Below are 22982 nucleotides of genomic sequence, written 5' to 3'. Positions count from 1 at the left end.
AAAGACGAGTAAATCATATTGTTTTTATTTACTGAGCATATTTCAAAGATAGTTTAGCAAGCACGCTGACCCAGTAGAAGGGATAGATAATGATAAAGTCGCACAAAGGGATTTATCTAAAACATTTCAATGTCAGGCTGTGGTTTCTTTATTTTGTCTTTGCAGTTGTGGAGCCAGCGGCATATGAGCACCCGTTCTGCTTTTGATCATGGTCCCTCTGGAAATGTTCATAACTTTCCTGTATTATTGATTGCAAGCAAATAAAATAATATAGTATTTTATCAAAGTGATTTGACTGCTTTAAGTAACCAGGTTTTGGGACGAAGAGTACATTTTTGCAATTGGTCTCCCTATTGCACAGTATTACATATTTTATTACGATGACTAAAAACATTTTGGTCCAAAATTTTCCTTAGGATACTTTATTTTTAATTGCAACACCATTGCAAAGTATACGGAAAGCTAGATTTTAAAGTGTAGCTCAGTTTTGTTCATGTATTAGATTGAACATGTAAAATTAGAGGTGTTTATGTTGAACTGCCACCCGACAGCTTACCCATCCCCTCCCCAGTAAGTATGTCACATGTCCCCTCAATGTCTCTGTTAGTCCATAATAACGGAGAGCCTAATCATTACAATACGGTTTCCCTCAGCTTCCATGCTGATCTGACAAACCAGAATCTGTAAAAGGGATGGACTCACCCTTCCTATGGAAAACAATAGAAACAATGGAAGACAGGAGAGAGGGGGCCAGAAGACAGAATCAATGCCTTCTCTCCTTGCTCCCATCAAAATGGCTTAGAAAGAAGGGAAGGAACAGAATATTTACAGTAAAAGATTTGAAATAATTGTCCTGCCCTCTTTTCTGAATTGTTTATATTTTGAAATGAAAACAATGGAACTAAGTTTGTTCTTTAATTGTTATAAATTTTATATTGATTGTTTGGATAAAGTGTTCGCCTGTTGTACAGGTAATCCTCAATGTACAAACATAATTGAGCCCAAAATTGCTGTTGCCAAGCAAGACATATGTTAAATGAATTTTGGTCCATGTTTTATTGCCAATTGTTAAGTGAATCACTGTAGTTGTCAAGTTATTGACATGGTTGTTAAGTGAATCTGGCTTCCCCATTGATTTTGCCTAGGTCTCAAAAGGTATTCACTTAAACTCAGAACACTGCAACTGTCATAAACATGATGGTTGCACAGTCTCAAAAAGATGTTGAAACTCTAGGAAGAATCCAGAAAAGAACAATTAAAATGATTAGGGGGCTAGAGGCTTAAACATATGAATTGGGTATGTCTAATCTAGTGAAAAGGACTAGGGGGTGACATAATAGCAGTGTTTCAATATTTGAGGGCCTGCCACAAGAAGAGGGGGTCAACTTATTTTTCAAAGGCAAGAGAAGAAACAAGGAAAGAAGCAACTAGAAATAGGAAGAAATTTCATGACAGTGAGAATAATCAACCAATAGAAGAGCTCGCCTTCGGAAGTTATGTGTGCTTCATCACCAGAGACTTTTAAGAACGATCCATTTGTCTGAAATGGTATAGGGTCTTTTGCTTGAACAGGGGGATTGGACTAGAAAACTTCCAAGATCCCTCCCATCTATGATGGTGATGATGACAATGATGGTGATGGTGATTTAATTGCCAAGCATCTGAATTTTGATCACATGACAACAGAGTTGTTACAATAGTTGTAACTGTGAATAACGATTATAACTCTTCTTTTTCAGTTCCATTGTGACTTTGAACAGTCACTAAATGAACTTTTGTAAGTTTCATATATCGCCCTAAGGGAAACATTTCTAGTCAAACTTTTCAAAAGTGCTCAGCTGAACATCCAACTGCTCAGGTCAAGTTTTAGACTCCTTTTTCTTTAGTTTTCAAGGAAGCATATGTTCCTCAAGGAAGCATATGCTCCTCATTACATGCACAGGGGAAATCATTTGATCTTTAAACAATACCTTCATCCTCTGTTCCATTAGGAGTATTGTAAGTTTTCAAGATAGTTAATGAGAGGCCCTTTACAGCCTATGCCATAGATGGCTATCCCTGAAGTAGGGAATTATTAAGGTAATTTATACTACATATTATATTCATTTGACTAGTGCAGGGCTTATACAAAGTACATAGTCAAAAGCAAAAAAAAAAAGTTTTATTTGCTATGTTAGGGGATTTTCATGTAATTATATCATAAGTGCCTAGGAACCCATGCATAAAATTAACTTTTTATTTTGTTCAAAATTATATTCAGTGAATCCTCTGAATAGCAAAAATCTATGGTACTAGAACCTCCTCCAATGAAAAATAAATTTTGTAATCTCTCTACCAATTAAACTAATGACTTCATTGATATTGGGATTGGGTGACAACATTTTAGTAATTATGGTACATTTTCTTTAACAATAGCGAATAATAAAAAGGATTGAAGCTGGTCAAGTAGGAACCTGTTGTTGTCAGGTGAGGACACATTATGCCTACACAGATCAGGTACCTTCCAAGGTCATCACGATAATGGCCAAATAACTGCTGACTTAAAAAGACAGGTGGGTGAAGATTAGAACACACAAACCTCTAGAAGGCCTTGATTCTGTATACTTCAGTAGACAAAACTCTGGCGTGTATATGATTTCTTCTCTGAAATAATAATAAAAAATAATCTTGCCGAGCTATGTCTAGGAACCTTCTGCTAAGTAAATTAATTCCTAAATAAAGATTATGTATCAAGGTGAGTGAGACAGCAGTTGCATTTGAGGACTAAGCATAACTGAGCTGTCTGAAACAGATATGAATGGTACATAAACAAGGTTTAGCCTGGGGGAAATGCTCCGTCCCATTGATTATGGAACTGTTTTTGTTTATCTGCTAGGGCTGGGCATCATGAGATTGTTTTGCAATGGTTCCTATTGCAGTATGTTCGTACGTTAGTGCTGGGGGACTATTTAATTTATAATATCTATGTATACCTTATATGCCCTATACTGTTCCGCATCTATATTAAACCATGTAGACTATTTACAGCTTTGGCCTGGGTTACTAAACTCTCCTGCTTTTTGCTATCTAACTTTAATGTTCCTGAGTTTAATGTACCTAAGTTTGATAATGGACTGGATGAAAGAGACCAAGCTGAAATTAGATCCAATGAAAATAGAACAGCTTTTATAGAAAATAGAATTGGTAACTGGGATTTAACCTATTCTGGATGAGGTTCCACTTTCCCTGGAAAAATAGGTTCACTTTCTCACTATCTCTTGACCTCAGCAGTCATTGGCTACATAGCACAACTATACAAAAAATGACATTTGAATCTATCTTGGTAGCTATACCCTTGATTTAGTCAAACATTATTAATATCTCAGTTATGCCCTGAATTAAGTGCAATGTGCTTTATGTGGAACCTCCCTGAAAAGCATTTAACAGTCGCAAGTGATACAAAATTTGGCATTTAGCCTCTAGATTGGTACAAGATATAGAAATTATGTGATACATATACTGAAATATGTGTAGTAGTTACTAGTTGCTTGCAATCATAATTTCATGCACATGTTAATTTCTACACAGGCAGCTTTTGGCATCTCATGCTAAACCATGCAACATTGCTACTCTGTGAACTGCACATTTACAAGATTGCCTTTCTTTCGTTGTTTCTGCTCAACCCCAAAGAGGGCATGCTCCTAAGGGAGAGGGCGTGATTTGTGTCCCTTCTGTTAAACAATGTCTTGTGCAAAAGCTTCCCCCCCGAAATATAGATATTCCTAACAAAATTGGCCTTTCTCCAGGGCATTGGAACAGGAGATAGGACAAGCCCCTTTATTGATATGATTAGAAAATGTCATTTATGTCATACGCGGATTATTGGTTTAATTGTTGGATTTTAAACATTGTACACAGCTCAGAATCATTGTTGTGGGATGGGTGGCCTGAAAATGTTACTTTTCTATTTAATTAAAACATTAGTCGCAATGAAAATCAAGCAGTACTCTAATATATTCTATGTTTATTTTATCTGAAATATTAATAAATCACTGCACCGTCCCTCAGATGCTTGAGATGGTATACAAAATGAAAAAGAACAAAACTAGACTAAAGTGAATACATTGCCGTAATAAGAAAGCACTTTTTAAGACAAAGAGACTTTAACAGAATACCATAATTTTTATTACCATTTGAAGCACAAAAAGAGAAATTATTCCCAATGAAAGGATTATACAGAAAGAAAACTTATTAGCAACTCCTGACTAAATGCAAAATAAAACTACTTAAAATCAGTGGTTTTTCTGCAGTTTCAATTATAGGGTATCTGTAACATGACATGGAAACATTTTCTGACATTGAGATCAATTTTAATTAGTTATTTCCTTTCAGTTTTCATTTCTTTATCATACATAGTATTATGAACACCGAAAGAAAAAAGCTACACAAAAAGAATAATCAAATGTTTACTTCTAAGAAAACATGAATGAAGACAACTATATGTGTCCCAGGAAAACAATCATGATAAATGAATGAATGTCTAGTAAAACTGCCCAGTTTATCCATCTGCTGATCTGTTGTATCTGTTGTTCTACTTCAGTAATTTCTGCATGTCACTCATTTGGGGACCAGGATATTTCAACTTGAGAACTCTTCAAAAAAGGAATCACTACAGAGGTTATCAAGGTGAAAAATAAGGCATTGAAGAACCGTAGAAGTTATTTCTTACATCTTCAATCCCCCAAAAATATTGAACATATCTTTTTAGCTGATCTAAACATGTTCCTTTGCAGTACACATAATGGAAAGGAAGTTGCTTTTATGAAAAAGTGTATAGCTTCTAGAGCCGGGATTGGCAACTTGCTGCTCTGGAGCCACATGTGGCTCCCTGTCAGCTGATCCCACCACTGGCTGGCCCCTCCCCTCCCCATCACTCCTCGCCTGGCCTGAGAAGGCAAGAGTGATGGCGGGGGATGGAGACTCACTCCATATTCCAGAGCAGGAGGTGATTGGGTGGGAGTGAGTGATGTTGAGTTGGCCACACCCATCCAGTCACACCAGTTCTTAAATTATTGGCTCCCAGTGCTTTCTTTTCTGTGGGAAATGGATCCAAATGGCTCTTCAAGTGTTTAAGGTTGCAGATTCCTTTTTTAGAGTTTATGTTAGAGTGCCATGGTCAGGCACTAGTATTATGCTGTTGGGGTTTGTTAAAACCAATGTTGCCAGTAAAATGTTGGAGAGAAAAAAGTAAGAGGATGCAAGGAGGAAGAAGTTAATAGTGAAAGAGCCAATACCTCTATTTCGTCTCAATAGCACTATGCTACTAGAAAAAGGTAATTGCATTGTATTTTTAAAATAGTTACAAGAGTATCACACAATAGGCCAAAATGTGACCATGTTGAACTCTTCTAGGCTGTCATTTCTACTATTTGTTCACTATTTAATTAACTTTTGTTATGAATGTCCCTAAACTTTCGGTTTGTTTTCTTGATCCATTTAGCATATATTTTTGCTATTTTCTTTCGATTCCATCTTACTGAAGGAGAGAAATGCAGCTTTATGTAATCCCATGGTGTTATCTTGGACATCTGCATCTGCACATTGAGCAAATGTTTGGGTCAAAGTAAGTAGAGTAAGTGAAACTTGTAACTGAAAAGAGGACAGTGAGGGAAGATGCCATTTCATCTCCAGTTAGCCTAGATTACTTACAAAAAGAAGTCCACATTTGGGATAGCCAGAGCTTGCCCATAGAGGGAGAAAGACAAGGGACATATCCTAACACTTTGCCTATGTGAAAACACCCTATTTTATAGGGCATTACCATCTGTCATTTGTAAGTGTTGGATGAGAGTTTGGGTGGAAAGACAAATATATCAGTTTGTAAAAAAAAGGGCACATGGGCACTTACCATTTTCTTTCTAACGGAAAAAACATTCATATACAGTATATTTGACCTATCTCTATCAACCTAAAATTTTTCACTGCCGTAGTGTCTCACAATAAATGATTCTGTAAAGAGTCTAGGGAGTTCTCACTAAGAATTTTCAATAACCCAATTTATCTATAGTTCCCATAATCTGTTTGGAATAAAATAGGCAGTAATGTTAAATCAGATTATAACTGAGGCATACGTACATCAGCATTTGCTTTGGTGATGGAGTTTGGTTTTGTTCTTTCTATGACCTTTCTTTTAGTACAAAGTGCCCTCATACAGCACTTCAATCAATAGTCTCCAGGGCAATGGCTCATGCTAGATAATGTTCTTAGACTGGTTTAGGGTGAATTTCATAATTGAATGTTGTAAATACACTGCTTTGACCATCACCTCATAAAGATTGGGACATCACCTCATAAAGATTGGGACTCACAATTGCATCTCACCATCTTTGCTCTTCAACACAACAAGAGCAACCAAGAAAGGAATAATGCAGATGGGGGTCATGATGAGAGCCAGCAAAATATTTTCAGGAGGGTCCTGGAGAGGTTGACTCTGCAAGGTACAATTGAAGAAGTAGTTATGGTGGCTGATGATGATGTATTCCTCAGCCATGGAATTGGGGTAGTTAAGGTCCAGTTTATCAGCTTCATTTTCGAGGCATTTTCTCAGGTGACTATATGGCCTATAAAGATAATCAAGAATCAAGGAAACAAAACAATTAGTAGCATAAGCAAGATACTCAGAAAAAAAGTTGGTCCATTTAGACCAGTGGTTCCCAAACTTTTTCAGTCCACCTCCCACTTGGTGCTACAAACTCATCCTCTATGACCCCCAACCAGGGGCGGGATTCAAATTTCTATGGGCGTGGCCTAATTTGAGGGTGTGGTTTGCTGGTAACGTGTTTGGGTGGGCATAGCTTGCTGGTCACATGACTGGATGGGTGTGGCTTGCTGGTCATGTGACTGGTGGTGTGGCTTGCTAGTCACATGACTGGGTGAGTGTGGTTGGGTGACTGGCAAACCAAATACAAATGGTCCTTACTTAATGGCCGGTTGCTTAGCAACTGTTCTAATTTATGACTGGCCTCCCCAGAACTACTTGACCTGTTTTTGGAGTTTTGACAGCCATGCACACACATATACACATACTCCCTTCCAACCCTGCTGGAGCAGGTCATTGGACTAGAACCGGCAAAGCATCTCTGATTAGATTCTAGTAATGAATAAAATGTAATCAGAGATGCTTTGCCAATTCTTATTGATTTATTTTATTTGTATTTCTTTATTTTATGTTGCTGAATTGCATTGACATGTGTGTCCCTTCTTGTGCACAACCCAGCTTTTGTGATTCTTTGCAGCAAAAATTACCGACCTCTGGCTTTGCTCTACTTTTCAAACATGCCGGCACTGCCGCATTCTAGGTACCGGCCCCGCAGGTCCACCCCACTGCGCCCACTGCACTGAAGGGACCTGCCCAAGCAAGTCCAAGCAGAGCAGTGCACCAAATCAATGGGGTGAGCCTGGGAGAGGGAAAGAGAGAGAGAGAAAAGAGAGAAAGAGAGAAGGAAGAAAAGAAAAAGGGAAAGAAAGAAAAAGGGACAAAGAAAGGGGGTGGCATGGAGGGATGGAGGGGGGAGGAGGGGATTGGGGGTGGAGAGAGAGACCTGATGCATCAGACTGAAAGGAGGCCTAGTTTAGAGGCCCTTTTCCACACTGAGACATCTTTGCCAGCATCTTCGCCAGCACATTGAAACATCTTTGGCTTCTATTAATTAAAGGTTTTGTGGACGAAACAAGGCCAAGACTATCAGGAAGCTCTCACATTTTGTTGAGGCTTTAAACAGGATCCATTGGACAAGATCTCCACCCTAAAATTTTACTTTTCCCCAATGTATTACAGTGCCAATTCTGAAGAAGGCAAAACCAAAATGTATTGGTAAATTACGAGAACACACACACACACACTCCCTTCTAATCCTGCTGGAGCAGGTGATTGGACTAGAAGAGATATCTCATTATCTTTCTTCTCCCTCCCTCCCTCCTTCTTTATTTCTTTTTCTTTCTGTCCCTTCCTTTCATCCCCCCTCTTTCTTTGTCCCTTTTTCTTTCTTTCCCTTTTCTCTTCCTCTTCTTCCTTCTCTCTTTCTCTCTCTCTCTCTCTCTCTTCTCTCTTTCCCTCTCTCAGGCTCACCCCATTGACTTCGTGCACAGCTCCGTTCAGACTTGCTCGGGGCAGGTACCTCCAGTGCAAGGGGCTCAATGGGGTGGAACGCGGCGATGGCAGGATGTTTGAAAAGGAGAGCAAAACCACTCTGGCTTTGCTCTCCTGTTCCCAACGCTGCGTTCGGGGCGACGCCCCACCACCCCAAATACGGCGGCAGTGGGATATTTGAAAAAGAAGAGCAAAGCTACTCTGGCTTTGCTCTTCTTTCTCAATGCTGCGTTCGGGGCGGAGCTCCTTGTACCAGAGCGTGCAAGTCAATGGGATGATCCTGCAGGGCCTTGCTTCAAGCGCAGCGGCGGTGGGATTTTTTTTTCACCCCTGAATTATGCCCTGCCGCTCACCTCCAGCGCCCCCCTGCCGCCTCCTAGCGCCCCCCTGCTTTCAGCACCCCCCCAAGGCATCCCATTGCCTCCCAGAGGGCGGTACCGTCCACTTTGGGAACCACTGATTTAGACCTACTCTCCAAAATTAGAGAATGAGAAATAATTGCATGCACATGAGTGAACATATACAGGCGTGTAGACCCCGTGCCTATACATGTTCTCTTATCGAATGTAAAAAACAAGAAAACATACCAATCAAGTATGGGAAATGAGGAGGAATGATCTGTGTATTTCTTCATATTTCTTCAAAAGGCATTGGGACTTTCAATAATAATACATCTTTTGTTTTCATATTTTTCCCATCTAATGTGATCAAATATCTTATGATCAAAAATGTATGCATCCACGGTGTACAGGTTTTTGGGAATGTTTTAAATATATATTTATTTATTTAAACAATTTATGTAGCCTCCCATCTCACAAAAGTTATTTTGGGAAACATACTGTTAACAAAAATATGTTAAAAGTTACAAATACAGCACAACCCATTCAAAATCCCAACATTGGTACTATTTTTATTCTAGCAAGTATAATAAAAGGATCTTTCTAAGTCTGAATGTACTTGTCTCTCCCTCCCTTTATCTGTACATGAACTAGGGAGGAACAATTTCTCAAGTTATTTTCTTGGCCCAAACTCAGCGCCTTTTATCTGAGTATTGGCTTGGTAGCAGGTCTTCCTCTTGCCTTCAAAGCCCTCTGCTCTGTACATCAACTAGCATTAGCCAGCAATGCTAACTTAAGCATCCAGCCCAAACGCCTGGGAGAGCAGCCAGGTCTTCAATCCTTAAAAAAAACTAACAAGGTTAGCGCCATTCAAATCTCCAGAGTGGTGCTGTTCCATAGGGCAGCTGCTGTCATAGAGAATGCATGATCCCAGGTCCAACAAGATGACAATATTTAATAGAAATGATATTGCTTATGTTTTTAATATGAATCAGGGCAGCTTTTTTGTGAGTTTTAAAGAAATATTTCTAAAATATTCAGATTTCAATATCAAAATTCAGAACTTCAGCTTGCAATTTCTTTTTTTTGTCTCCACATACTTACTGGCCAGAAAATGTGGTTATTATTTTGTTTTACCCAATGTCACAGGACCTACAGTTATACTTGCTCTATATTGTAAGCCCCTGTTACATTTTAGGATTATAGTTTTCAAAATAATGAAAACATGGTTAGTTCTTTTGGTCTTGAGGAATCAACCCAAGAAAGGGGGAGCATCCCAAGGAAAAAATACAGTAAACTATTAAAAGTAAGCAGTAAAATACTGCAGTAAACTTCAGCCTCATGAGTCAGATAGTAAGCTACTCTATAGTAGGTACTTCAACTGCCATTAAAATTATTTTAGAATCCAACATTTCATCTTTTCTTCAGCAAAAGATGAAAAGATACAAACAGAACACAACCTATTAAAATTCCAATTTTTAATCCCCACTATTTTTATTCTAACAAGCATTATAACAGAATCTTTCTAAGTCTGAATGTATTCAGTTAGATTAGTTTGGTACAAACTAATCTTTTACCAAAAAGGAGACAGACCTGGATAGGTTTGGCTTATTCTTAGAAAAAAATCCTTTTTACCACTCATTTTGAATAGAACAGAGATGGCCAAAAATACCTGTGAGACCAGGACAAAAAATGGACAAGACAGGTGTCAGCTTCCCATGTAGACCAGACAGGAAATATGAACAGATGAATTCTTTATTGCGATACTATATTAACATAATCGTCCAAGTCTGAAAGTACATATTTCCCACTGTCTTTTTTTTTTTACTGCTGGATTAGGTAGGATAGATCTTTTATATGATTCCTTCGCTGTCTGTTGCTCAGCTGTGGACTCCTCTCCCTTTTATCTGATGGTTCCCTAAGCAGCACTTCTTTCCCTCGTTTTCCAAGGTCATTCTCACATTTCATTATTGCATGCTACCTAATCTCACTAATTTCAGTTAAACCTAATTATGATTAATTCAGTCTGAATGCCACAAATTAATTCTGAAATGACTGACTTGCTTACAAAAAAATAGCATATAAATATCTGAAATTAGAAAATATAATACATAGAAGGTAGTGCATGTTTCATGATTATAACTGGGATTGGAAATTTGGCCATTAAGTGAAATGGTTGCCAAGTGAAACTATGACTGTGCTTATGATCTCACTTCAACTTTTTAAAACTTTCCTTGACCTGTGAAGGTCATAAATGTGACAAATGGTCATAAAGTTACATTATCATCACTCTAACAAATGGGAATGGCTGCTAATCAAGGCTGTTGTTAAATGAGGATTATCTCTACAATATAATTTAAGAAAGTATCTTCATGTTCTTCTGATACAAATAATATGAAAGTTTATTATGGTAAAATCATGCAACCTTCTTCCTCATTTAGATCGTAAGCCTACCCTTTCCCATGGTCAGTAAAAGGTGAAACTCTGCAATACCTGCGAATAGTCTTCCAATCACACCAATATGTTTTGCTGATATTGGCCATCTGCTCAGTAAACAAATCCCAACACTGACTGGTACGGTATTGGTATATCAAATCTAGAATGGAAAAGAAATAAAATATAAGAAATTACTCTGAGGTGTGAGATAGAAAGAAATCTACCTGGATCATCTACTGCTAGAAGCCTCTGAGGAACTGAGAAAGGTGTTTAGTAGAAATTCTGATCTATTCCCAATCAAAACTAACAAACAATCACCAAGTTCCCCTTCTGATTTGACTCAGGCAAGAAGAATTACAGACCTCTCTTTACAAACATTGAAGGCTATTTATTACTTTATTTCATCAGACAGCACATTTCTACAAAGCAGTTGGAAGCAAACTAATTGTGCATATCTTTTTTCAATATATCTTTTCAATTTTAATTTAAGCTTTCAAAATGACCTTAGGCAATACATTTGTAAAAGTTTCAGATTTCCCCAAGATTACCAGAAAGGAGAGGAATGGAGCTGCAACTGGACTCTACCAAAGACAATTATTCCAGACGGAAAAAGTTTGGATGATTGTAACAATTATGGTAAAGAAGGAAAAGAATGATGATGGAATCCCTTGTTGTAAAGAATTCTTGAGGAAATAACTCTCTGGTTTGGGATTCAAGGGATCATAGGAACAATATTTTGAGGAAAAACTCTGACATTGGGAGAAATCTAGCATCAGATTTTCCCCTTTATTTGGTTGCCAGTTTCCAAGTAATCTTTTTTGAGAACAGCACTGCCAACCTCATCATTGTACTATTGTGACACAAACTGTCTCTTTTATATATGTGTCCTTGACAAGGGGTGTACAAGGGGTAGAACTAGCATTGCCTCAGTATAGTTCTGCTTTTATCAATTGCCTTTTGCAGAGGCCTCGGAGGGTGGGCATCAATATTTTCTCATTCCTTCATTTTAAGAGTATTTCATAGCAACAAATATTTCAAGAATAAAAGTATAATCTCAAAATTCAAAGACACTTTGTTTGCATCTTAGAGAGGCTCTATCAGCTTTAAATTCCTGTAGGTTCTAAGAAAGAAATTAACACGCCCATTGTTGGGGGGCAAATTGTCTCAATTAATTAAAAGTACTTTATAAAAAGAAATAATGATATGTGAAGACATTTGCAAATTTTCAAGTTCCCAGTGTATTGTGTAAATACTTCCCCCTCATTAGGTACAATGTGAGGACTATTACAGGTGGCAGATGTTAAAAACTACTCTGGCAGGATCAGTTCATTTCTCTTGAACAACCCTACTCATTCTTTTTTTAGGGTCTAGAACTGCACAAGCTATTCACTGCCATATGCTTTCTAAATGGATGTGCTTTTCTCCAGGTAGAATAGAATATATTCCTAAGCACTGAAATAAAATTCAGTATTATCAGTTTCTGGACATGAAAGAAGGAAGAAGCAAATCAACACAAATTAACTACATGGGTAAACCCATGGTTTCTCTGAAAAAATTTTTTTTTGTTTTAACATTAAGATACTAAGATATTAGCAGATTTCCCATCAAAATTGGCAATTTATCAGAAGGGTCCATTAAATTAAAGGCCTATCTAGCCCAGCATCCTGTTTTTCTAAGACAAAAAAAACCCCATATAGAATCTGACAGCCCCCAGCCCCCAATCATTGGCATGTTGCTTCTGATCTTGGAGGGGAAAAAAGAAACTTGCCAGGATAAATAACGTGTCATGATTAATAGCTATTTAAAGTTTCATCCTTCTTAATCTTTCCAAAAGTTTTTCAGATCAGTGCCCATTGCCACATTTTATAGGTGCAGATTTCTTAGTTCAGCCCTCTGCTATCTAAAATAAGCAAAGCTATCCAAATAAGATTCATTTCTTCCTCCATTCTATGTCATGGGATAAACCTGGATTCTAGCACTATAAGAAAACCTTTAAACCAATTTTTTAGCATCAATTCATCCCATTTCATTTGTAGCTTACCTTTAATTTCCTGAAGTGTAAGATTTAGACTTTTGAAAGAGAAGGTACCATTTTGGGGAGGTACTGTTGTCCCAGAATAACCATGAATTGTAATAGCCACTACAATTGAGAGAAAATGGAGACGATGTAAAAATAACCTCAGGAAAAATTCTAACTATGAGAAATTTAGAATTAAGGAGAAGTCCAGACTTACTGAAACCACTGGGGATGGGAAGCAGAAAATTTTATTAAAAAGTTAAGACAAGTTAAGGGCAAAATCAGAAACAAGTTTGGAATTTTCAGTTGGGGTAATAATTGTATTTATTTATTTTTATTTGTTAAAAGCTTACAGTACAGCAGAAACAAGAATAAACATAAGTTTAAATACAAGAAATAGGAACTAATAATTGGGGACAATAGGACAGGGACGGTAGGCATGATTGTGCGCTTCTGCACACCCCTTACAGACCTCTTAGGAATGGGGTGAGGTCAATAGAGGTTAGTTTGAGGGGGTTTGAGTAGGTGACAACAGAATCAGATAGTGAGTTCCAGACATTGACCACTCTGTTGCTGAAATCATACTTCCTACAACTGAGTTTGGAGTGGTTTACATTTAGTTTATATCTGTTGTGTGCTCTTGTGTTGTTGTGGTTAAATCTGAAATATTCATTAATTGGTAAGATATTGTAACATATGATTTTATGTACTATGCTTAAATCCAATCTTAGTCGGCGTAGTTCAAAATTGTCTAAGCCTAGAATCTCAAGTCTGGTGCTGTAGGGTATTTTGTTGCAAACAGAGGAATGTAGTACTCTTCTGGTAAAATACTTCTGGACTCGCTCAATTGCATTTATGGCTGTTATACAGTGCGGATTTCAGACAGCAGAGCTGAATTCAAGTATTGGTCTAGCAAAGGTTTTGAATGCCCTAGTTTGCAAATCAGTGTTACCAAAGGAGAAGTTTCATAAAATTAAATAATAATGGGGAGCAGAATCCCACCCCAGAGAAAACATTAACTATAACCATCCTCTCTTCTCTACCTGAGATAGCCTTTACCTTAATTTGCTTTGTGCTGTTGGATGTCATTGTATGATTTTAACTTCAAATCCTCAGTCAATATCTTCATTACAAATAGCCCAACATAGACATAAATATGTCCAGTTTTCCAAGACTTAACTAATTAAAATAAGGCTACAAAAAGTGGGGAAAGGAAAATGGGACAAAAAGCACATTTAATATTGATTCTTTGAAGCATGCATTGTTGGATCATATAGTAAAGTAGAGGAGGAGATGCAGAATCGAATAAAGTAGGTTTTCAAAAATTAAGGGGTTCCCCCACCTCCCAAAAAATAAGGTGTAACTAGCATTCTATATGTTGTATGCACTTCTCCAATCTTTTTAAGCCTCTGACCATATTGTCCTTAACATACATTTTAAAACATTGAACTTATTTGCTATGATTTTTGACATATTTGTCCTAATAAAGACATACCTGACTCTGGGTTTGGAAACTTTGTCAGTGGGACAAAATAGTTTGCTTTGTTCCATATTACCTAACCCACTGATTTTTGCCCCAGTGAGACATATACAACTTCTCTGTGTTCGAGGAATTGCTATAATGAAAAGCAAGATCTTGTGTTGAGGTTCTGCACAACTCTCTAAAAGGTATTTATTTGCTGTTTTTTACATTCTCCCCACAGTAACATGTAGCAGTTGTCAGATTTGAAACCATGAAGCATATCATTTGGATTACTTCTTTGTGCCATTCTGAATATATCAGATCTATAAGCAAAATACATCTGGTCTCTACTTTTGACAAACTGTAGTTTGGATCCCATAGGTTGATCTCTAAGAAGAATTAGGAGAATCAGTAAATGGATCTGGCCAACAACAGAGGTCCTTTATCCCTTCACACCCGTATGTAGGAAAGTGTATCTCTCCTGCACAATGTCAAAATCATTTTTAACAGGAAACCAATGTAGCCTTCCATGTATGTCTCCATGCTACACTAAAACAAACTAACTATTTCTTTCATTTCTTCTCTGAAATAATTGCAAACAAAAAGAAAGGAAGAAGAAGAAGAAAGAGCCACAAGTATTTCACGAGACACTCTGGTTCATTCCCACTTCAGCCAGGGTCAGAATGCAAGTGGCATCACAAATTCTGCCAAAGGCTTCATACAATTTGGATACAGAGAAGTTTGGCCTATCAAAGGCTGGCATTCTTCCTGTGGAGGAATGGAGGAGTATAAGCAAACCTGAAGGGAGGGGCAAGAGCGCATCTCAAACCTTAGGATTTTATATCTGTAAAATAACCTCATTGGTTCTTTGAGGCAGGAAAAAAAATACTGATGATGTGGAATCAGGGAAAACAATGGAGAAATAATTAAATAAGTTGGGTGGGGCACATGCAGAGAGCAGAAGGCAAGGCAAGGCCTATGTTACGGACCTCTTTCACGTAAGAAGCAGGATCACAGAAAGATCTGAGCCTTGGATTCCAAAGTCGAATCATCCCCTCAGTATTCCCTAAAATGTCCTTCCAATCTGTCTGAGATGAACTGCCTGGGTGAGGACCCTCATTTTTCTTGCCAGTCCAGAGACTAAAGCTACTATGAGCTCTCCAGTACCTCACTGACCCAAGCATCCTGCGCCATATCTTACCGAACCTGGAGAACCACTTACCTGTGGAAATCAGCAGAAGTAGTCTCAAGAGCAGAGCATGGCCATCCATCTTGTACAGCCTGCCACTCTGAGGCATAGGCAGTCTGCTTCTGTCCTGTCACCAGCTTGAGATTTGAATCAGAATAACAGGAAGCACCTCCTTTCCTCTTACGGGGCTAGTAGTGAGAGTGCAGGAGACATGTGAAAAATGAGATTCAGGAGCAAGCCCTGCTCCCGGGGGCTTTGCTTCAGTAAGACTAACTTCTCCTTTCCAGTTCCCCACCCATTCAGAATTACCAGAACCTCTGTAACCCGGGGACGGCCATCTCAGGTCACCCTGCCTGCCAGCAACAGAGTGCCGTTCACAGCCCTGCAGCTTTACAAGGCCCAGGGTGCCTCAACTTGGCAATTTTTTTATTCACTCAGTCAACTTGGTTGTGAAATCCAAGAGAAAGCTCCAAATGGGCAATCGGGGCAGAGGGAAGAGCAGGGAACGTCAAGCTGTTGGAAGCAGACACTGCCTCTCTCCCTATGCAAAACCAGACCCGGGACAGACAGCCCTAAGGCAGTGTTAACATCTGCACTGCTCAACTAACTTATGTATTAGCAAGAATTAAAATATGCCACAGAGAAAAACTGCAAAAATGTGCTCCGATCTTAAACATTAAGACCAAGGAAAAGGAATGAATCCAGCTCAGGAAAGGGGTGGGGTGAGGAAGCGATGGTCTCTCCCTCCCTCCCCCCTCTCCCTCCCTCTCTCTCTCTCTCTCTCTCTCTCCCTCCTTCCCTCTCTTTCCTCTCTCTCTCTCTATATATATCTAACAACTGGTAGAGGGTGGGGGAAAGATGTTATATGGTAGCCATTTGAGTATTTTGGCATAAATACATAACAGTATGATGAAATGCTCACTTGTATAATGATTTACTGAACAACTTCAGACTCAGAGTGGCCTTAATCTATAAAATAAACAATTTCAGAACAGCAAAACACCTCAACATCTTTTTTGTATCATGGTGATCAAAACTGGATGCAGTATTCCAAGTATGGTCTTGCCAGTGTAGTATAAAGCAGTATGAACACTTAACGTGATCTTGATGTTATCCTTCTGTTGATGCAACCTAAGATGCATTGATTTTTTTGGTAGTTGCAACACACTGCTGATTCATATTTAAATGGATAGTGGTCCCCAACCTTTCTGGCTCCATGGACTGGCAACAGTGCCAGCAGCGGTGGAGCAGCAGTAGTGGCGGGGATGCCTAAATATAAGCGGTGGAGCAGCAGTAGTGGCGGGGATGCCTAAATATAAGGCCTTCATTTTCTCACCACAGAATTGCATTTCATCAGTATTCAAGTCTATCAAGACCCTTTTTGATTTTGAGCTTATCTCCTAAAGTGTTGGTTATTCCCCCCAGCTTGGTGTCATCTGCAAATTTAATGAATTTAATGTCTAAATCATTTATGAAGATTTTGAGGACAGCAGAGAGAACCTTAAGGTACTTCACTGCTGTCTTCCCTCTGCGTAGAGGTAGTTCCACCAGGGGTACAAGTTGAGTGCAGTTAGTCAGCCATTTAAGAATCCATCTCGGGGTGATGCTGTCTATCCCATATAGACTGTATTTCATTAGTCTTATTTATTTTTTAAAAAAATTTTTTTCCTTTTCTACAATATGATCCTTATTTCCAAGTAACAAGTTTATCATGAAAACAGCACCAGTTGATTACATTTTATTTCTGTAATGCTTATATGGTTTAAAAACAAAACTGCTTATAGCAAAATTAATGAATATTGTTGTTATTGGTGGTGGTGAGCAAAAGCAGGTATAAATCACAGAAATCTTAGCTCTGTGTTTTATAACTGAAGTAATATATCTTGGCATATACTATCCCAGTATTTTTCTCTGGGGCAACTTTAACATATAAACTTATTTGTTCCCAGGTCCTATTGGTTTCTACAGCCTGGCAAGATCTGTGTCAGCTAGAAACAGTTCTCTAGGATTATCTTGACAGAGGATTTTCCTTATACTTTTTGACAGAGCTCCTTTAAATAGATACTTGGAAATCAGTGTGTGTGAGAGAGAGGGGGGGGGGGAGAGAATGAGTTACTGAAATAAAAGCACATGAATTTTTAGAATTCATATTTCTAGAAATAGCCAAGCAAACCTTGATTTAAGAACACTTGTTTTGAGTGTTCAAAACTTTATTCACTATAAAACATCACATACAGAAACAATGACTAATCAACTAATAATTCCTTTTTGAATTAACATTAATATACATAAGCCACCTATTTCATCACAGTTCTTTCCAAATATGCTGGGCTTTGACTCCCATGATTTTAAAGTTTTATTTCATATTGGGATAATGAACCGTCTTTATAAGTTGATAGTTTGGTCAAGAACCAATGAGAATCTTTTTGGCTTTCTTCTGACTTTTTTAATGATTTTTTTTTCATCCCAAATCCTGGATACCTTTAGCCCAGCTGTTGATTGTTGACTCCAACAAAATACATGATCTTCCCATTTTGATACAAAAAGGCTGCATGTCAAGATAACGTTCCAATAATTTGAACAACATCTCCACCCATCTGGGCATTCCTCCACCCTTAAGTGTATATCAGAATTAATCCAAGCCATGTTGTATCTGCTTCAAGAGTTAGACCCTGTTGCCTGATAAAATAATTTATTTGTCTCCTTTGCAGGTCTGGCTCAACCATGAAATCTGTAACCCAGACTTATCCCCTGATTAGAGGAACAATTGCCACCTTCGTAATTCTTTTCTTAGATCCTGTAAACCAGCCATCAATCATAGACTTCTAACACCAACAGCACTATGTCCTGTATCTGCAGGAGAAAAAAACACTGCCAGTTCTCCAGAGTGTATTGGGCCTAGCATCTGATACCAATGGCCAGATATTACCATATCAGTTCACTTTCATTTCCTAATATTTTAGTGGTTTGCTGTACCATAAAAAAATTAAGAAGAGACATGATGCTCTCCTATCATAGCAACTCAACAAACTCCCCACTGTCCCTCTCCAGAATTATAATGCAATAACGAAGATTTATTTTGAAATTAGCATTTCCTCATTAATAGTTTAAAGTTCCTTTGTTTTTATAAATATTCAATACACTTAAAGCCACAAGTTACTCATGTTAGTATGGCATCCATGGAAAATAAGCCCCTAAAGGCTCTCAGGGAACTTTGCTCACTCAAGCAGCTTTATATTGAAGGGGTTTCTTCAAATATTATATATTTGTGATAATAATTAATAACACTCCATGGAAAACCAGTTCTGTATGCATGTGTGTATAACAACCAATTAACAACCACTGATTGAGGGAGAAGATCAGATTCTTTTAGTCACATGAGTTCAATGCTGGAGAACCAACAGGTATGATTGCTTGAACTGTGATTCTTGCAATGAATAGGGAGTCAAATTATATAGACTATAATGGCTGCTTCCACTTCTGTTTTTCTGTATTCGCTATGTAGACTATGTTGTCTAAAATGCTCCTGGATTGAGTATTACTCCTGAGCACTGCTTACTTTCGTCTTTAGCTTCCTCATGGATATATCATAGTGATAATGATGGTGATGATGACATTTTTCTAAAACTATTTTCATATATATTAGTTTTGAATAGATCCCATACAGTAGAAGCTTCTTTGGGATTTTTAAAAAGGTTTTCTTGGCTATAGCCAAGTGCATTCACAAGTAGGTGCAGTTCTTTAGATGGTAGCATACTTGCTCTTAGCTTCAACCCAGTTTAGTGCTGTTTTCCCAACTTGGGCCTCTTGAAATGGATGTATCACATCATGCAGGTTTTGGACCAAATCCAAGGGAGAACCAAGCAAAATAGAACGCTGCCTCTTGAAACCAGGCACAGCAGCTGTGTCCAAGGTTGATTTCTATAAGCTCCCTGCCTTTTCCTTTTCATGTATGACTCAAAACCTCCCACCAACATTATTAGCCCACCTTCATCTCCCAAAGCTCTGTACTTTCAGTGAACAAGGAGAAGTCTTCCCCCTCCCTCCCTTTCTCAGGGCCACACATCTGGAACAGATCATTTACTGACAGAGGCCTGGCTTATCCGCACCAATGCCGTTTGCTGAGGTCATAATGACTCGATCCAAGGCCTTTTTTCTGCAAAGTTGCCATAAGCACAGCCACTGAAGTCAGAATATTTTAGAATTTGTGAAAAACTGTTAGCCCTAACCAGCCACTTCTGGCAACTGACTGTTGGATCTGCAGGTACTAATCTTTGCCTTTCAGCATTTGCTTTGCTTTAAAAAAAAACCTATATATATATAAATTATGAACGGTCTTAGCGCAAATGTTCTGAACAGTTGGCAGTGAGAAACTAATTAAATTAATTGTTTGAAATCAATTAACTCAATCACTGAACCCAGAATATATCTTGCAGATAACCCACCCCTCATAAATAAGGACTATGCATCTATGTCATAAAGCAAAGTAAAATCACAGAAACTCAGTGTAATAAATCAAGTTCTACTTACTCAGACTCATTGAAGAAGTAAACACTATTTATAATTATTATCATTCATTTTGATATCTTGGTTTGCTAGATCTTCATAAATAGGAGCTTTGTCTTGCTCGTCCTAATTTCTCACTTCTGAAATAAAAATTAAAAAAATGCTGCTTGCTTGTTTATTAAAAGGTCATGGCCATTTAGCTCAAATATGATAATTCTACACAGCTCACAACATTTTAAAAAACCACACACCACAAATAAACAATACCACCCATACACCAAGCAACGTACCCACCACTATGATACCATAACATTCATCATTTCCTTAGTCACCGGCTCCTCTTCATTCTGAGCCCAATGCCTGGGGAAAGAGCTATATTTTCATGGCCATCCAAAAGGCTAAAAGGGTAGGAGGCTTCCAGGGTGAGGTGGGTGGCTGTTCCAAAGGGCCAGGGCTGCTAAGGAAAAGGAGCATGAGATCCCAACAAATTACAATATTTAAGGCAAAAAAAATGTAGTGCTCCCTCTCTGATATTGGATATTCTCAGGGATAATCATTTCTGTAGCTAACCAGGACCTGTATGTTTAGAACTCTAAAGATAATAGCTAGCCCATGGGATTGCACCTGAAAATAAACTGGGAATGAGTGCAGTTCATGTAACAAGCGGTGCAACACAGACAAACCAAAGAAAAACAGAACTTCCTGTGCTGCCCCATTCTGGATCAGATATAGCGTTTGGGTGGTTTTACTAAAGATATAAGGAAGGGTGCTATTTGCATACAACATGGATTTGTGCAAAATCCCCTTGACCGTGGCTGCAAAGTGCTCCTTGAACAGGAGCCACAAGACCAGGAAGACCTCCAAATTGCATGCCACTGTGTTTGAGGAAATGCACCCCAGTCCAGAGTCAAGGATGGCAACTCACTGAGGCGCTAAAAACCCAAAGCCACTTTGTCTTGCTAGTGTGCATTTCTAGAGTAAATCTCATTGCTAGGCTGAATCTCAGCTTGTTTTTCAGCCTGTTCCATTCAGGCACCGGGTAAACAACTAAGTGAAATCATTTGCTCAGCATGGGGTAGAGATGAACAGCTGAGTATCATCCTGCCACACTACTTGCTTCCTAATTACTTCTCTTGGCAGCTTCATATAGATATTAAATAGAAGAGGCAAATGATCCAAAACCTGAGGCAGGAAGATTAGCCAGCACAGGTGTGCTTCAATCATTTCAACAGGATCTGCTCATCCGAAGTCCAATTCAGAAAAAAGCCAAGCAACTTTATTCCACTGATGCATAAAATAGTCCTCCCAGCAGCCCTCCAAGGACATCCACAGCCTCTCCTTATCCAGAAGAGAGCTGGTTATCATCTCTGATCTGGTTTATTTGCAGATGCAGAAATAATAATAATTATACATGCATAATTACTATATAATTATATGTGCAAATTATTACTTTATTATTTTTATTATTTTTACATTATGCTTTTACTATCTGTAAGCCAGCTAGACCAAATAAAAACAAGAGTGGAGAAGACAGCACATTTGTCACTCTTACTGTCACAAGGTAAGTCCTAATGAAGGTTCTTACCTGTAAGAATTAGCCAGGTTCATCCTTAGCCTTTCTCCAGCATCACTCTATCTTATATTCCAGGACTCTTCCATAACCAGGGATTCCTAGGGATCCATAACTGCAGACAGTATCATCTGACCAAAGTTTATTGCAGGCTCATTCAAACATCAGGAATGACCTCAGCCTAATTTTGTACCAGAGCCTTAGGAATAACCTCGATTTCCATCTGAAACCCTACTAAGTAAACCAGTCATTTAAGGCAGGTCAGTTGAATAGGCTCAGCCTCCCTCCAGGAAATGATCTATCCATAATAAGGGACTGGTATTAATATCCCCCAACCCAGATCATGTTGCCCATATTTTGAGAGAGAAAACAGATCTAATGGGTGACTTGCACTACATGTTGGGTCTCTAATAAGTTAAATCAGGTCCATGGTTGCCATGGTAGCCATGAATTCCTGGGCCACCTCAGACTGCAGGCCCAAAGAAGGCAGGTTGAAGTCCCTCAGAATCACCAATCTGGAAAATTCTACCACCAACTCTGCCATGGAGTCAAGGAGCCCAAGCCGGATTACAACAGGAAGGGAGGGAGGTGAGCAACTAAATCTAGTTCAGCTTGTAATAGGTTAATCTCTACTCTAAGACACAGGGAATTTCTAGGACTTTCCATGAAAATGAGATAAATGGATTTTTAAAATTATTATTTGTAATATTTTAAGTAACAATAACATGCCTAGAGAATTTCAGGGAAGAAGAAGAAGAAGAAGAAGAAGAAGAAGAAGAAGAAGAAGAAGAAGAAGAAGAAGAAGAAGAAGAAGAAGAAGAAGAAGAAGAAGAAGAAGAAGAAGAAGAAGAAGAAGAAGAAGAAGAAGAAGAAGAAGAAGAAGAAGAAGAAGAAGAAGAAGAAGAAGAAGAAGAAGAAGAAGAAGAAGAAGAAGAAGAAGAAGAAGAAGAAGAAGAAGAAGAAGAAGAAGAAGAAGAAGAAGAAGAAGAAGAAGAAGAAGAATTTTTTAATGATTGTCTTTTTTTTCAATGTTATTTGGTAATAACAATGATATATGAATCCAGTTCTTCATTCAGCCTCCCTGGTTTAAACTGTTAAAACAATGAAGGGATTTTCTCCCTTTCCCCTTCCCCTTAGTTTGCATAATAAACAGAGTTTAAGTATCAAAACAAGACTTTTCTTTCCCTGACCTTCTTTACTCTAGGATAGCAAAACCCCAAATAAATAAAGGTTTTTCTCTCTTCCCCTTCCCTGTTGCACAGCATGCAAACATTCTGTAGCTAGATAACAAAATCCAAAGTAAATAAACTACACAAGTTTTTCTAAGAAAAAATAA

General features: G+C 38.3%; 1 protein-coding gene across 1 annotated transcript; it reads right to left on the bottom strand.

The window, feature by feature from the left end:
• Positions 1 to 4141: 4141 nt before the first annotated feature.
• On the bottom strand, positions 4142 to 15884 carry RAMP2 (receptor activity modifying protein 2). The gene is made up of 4 exons (XM_026717311.2): positions 15604 to 15884; positions 12944 to 13042; positions 10960 to 11062; positions 4142 to 6599 (listed from the first exon to the last, which is right to left on the bottom strand). Exons 1-4 carry the CDS (start codon positions 15677 to 15679, stop codon positions 6344 to 6346), a joined length of 534 nt encoding a protein of 177 aa, XP_026573096.1. The 5' UTR covers positions 15680 to 15884; the 3' UTR covers positions 4142 to 6343.
• Between the last annotated feature and the right edge of the window lie 7098 nt (positions 15885 to 22982).

The sequence above is a fragment of the Pseudonaja textilis genome, chromosome Z (genome assembly GCF_049901715.1).
Source record: "Pseudonaja textilis isolate UNSWEBS1 chromosome Z, rPseTex1.2, whole genome shotgun sequence".
NCBI lineage: Eukaryota > Metazoa > Chordata > Lepidosauria > Squamata > Elapidae > Pseudonaja > Pseudonaja textilis.
Note: the sequence above shows the minus strand (reverse complement) of the source record. Positions and strands in the feature narration are given on the sequence as shown.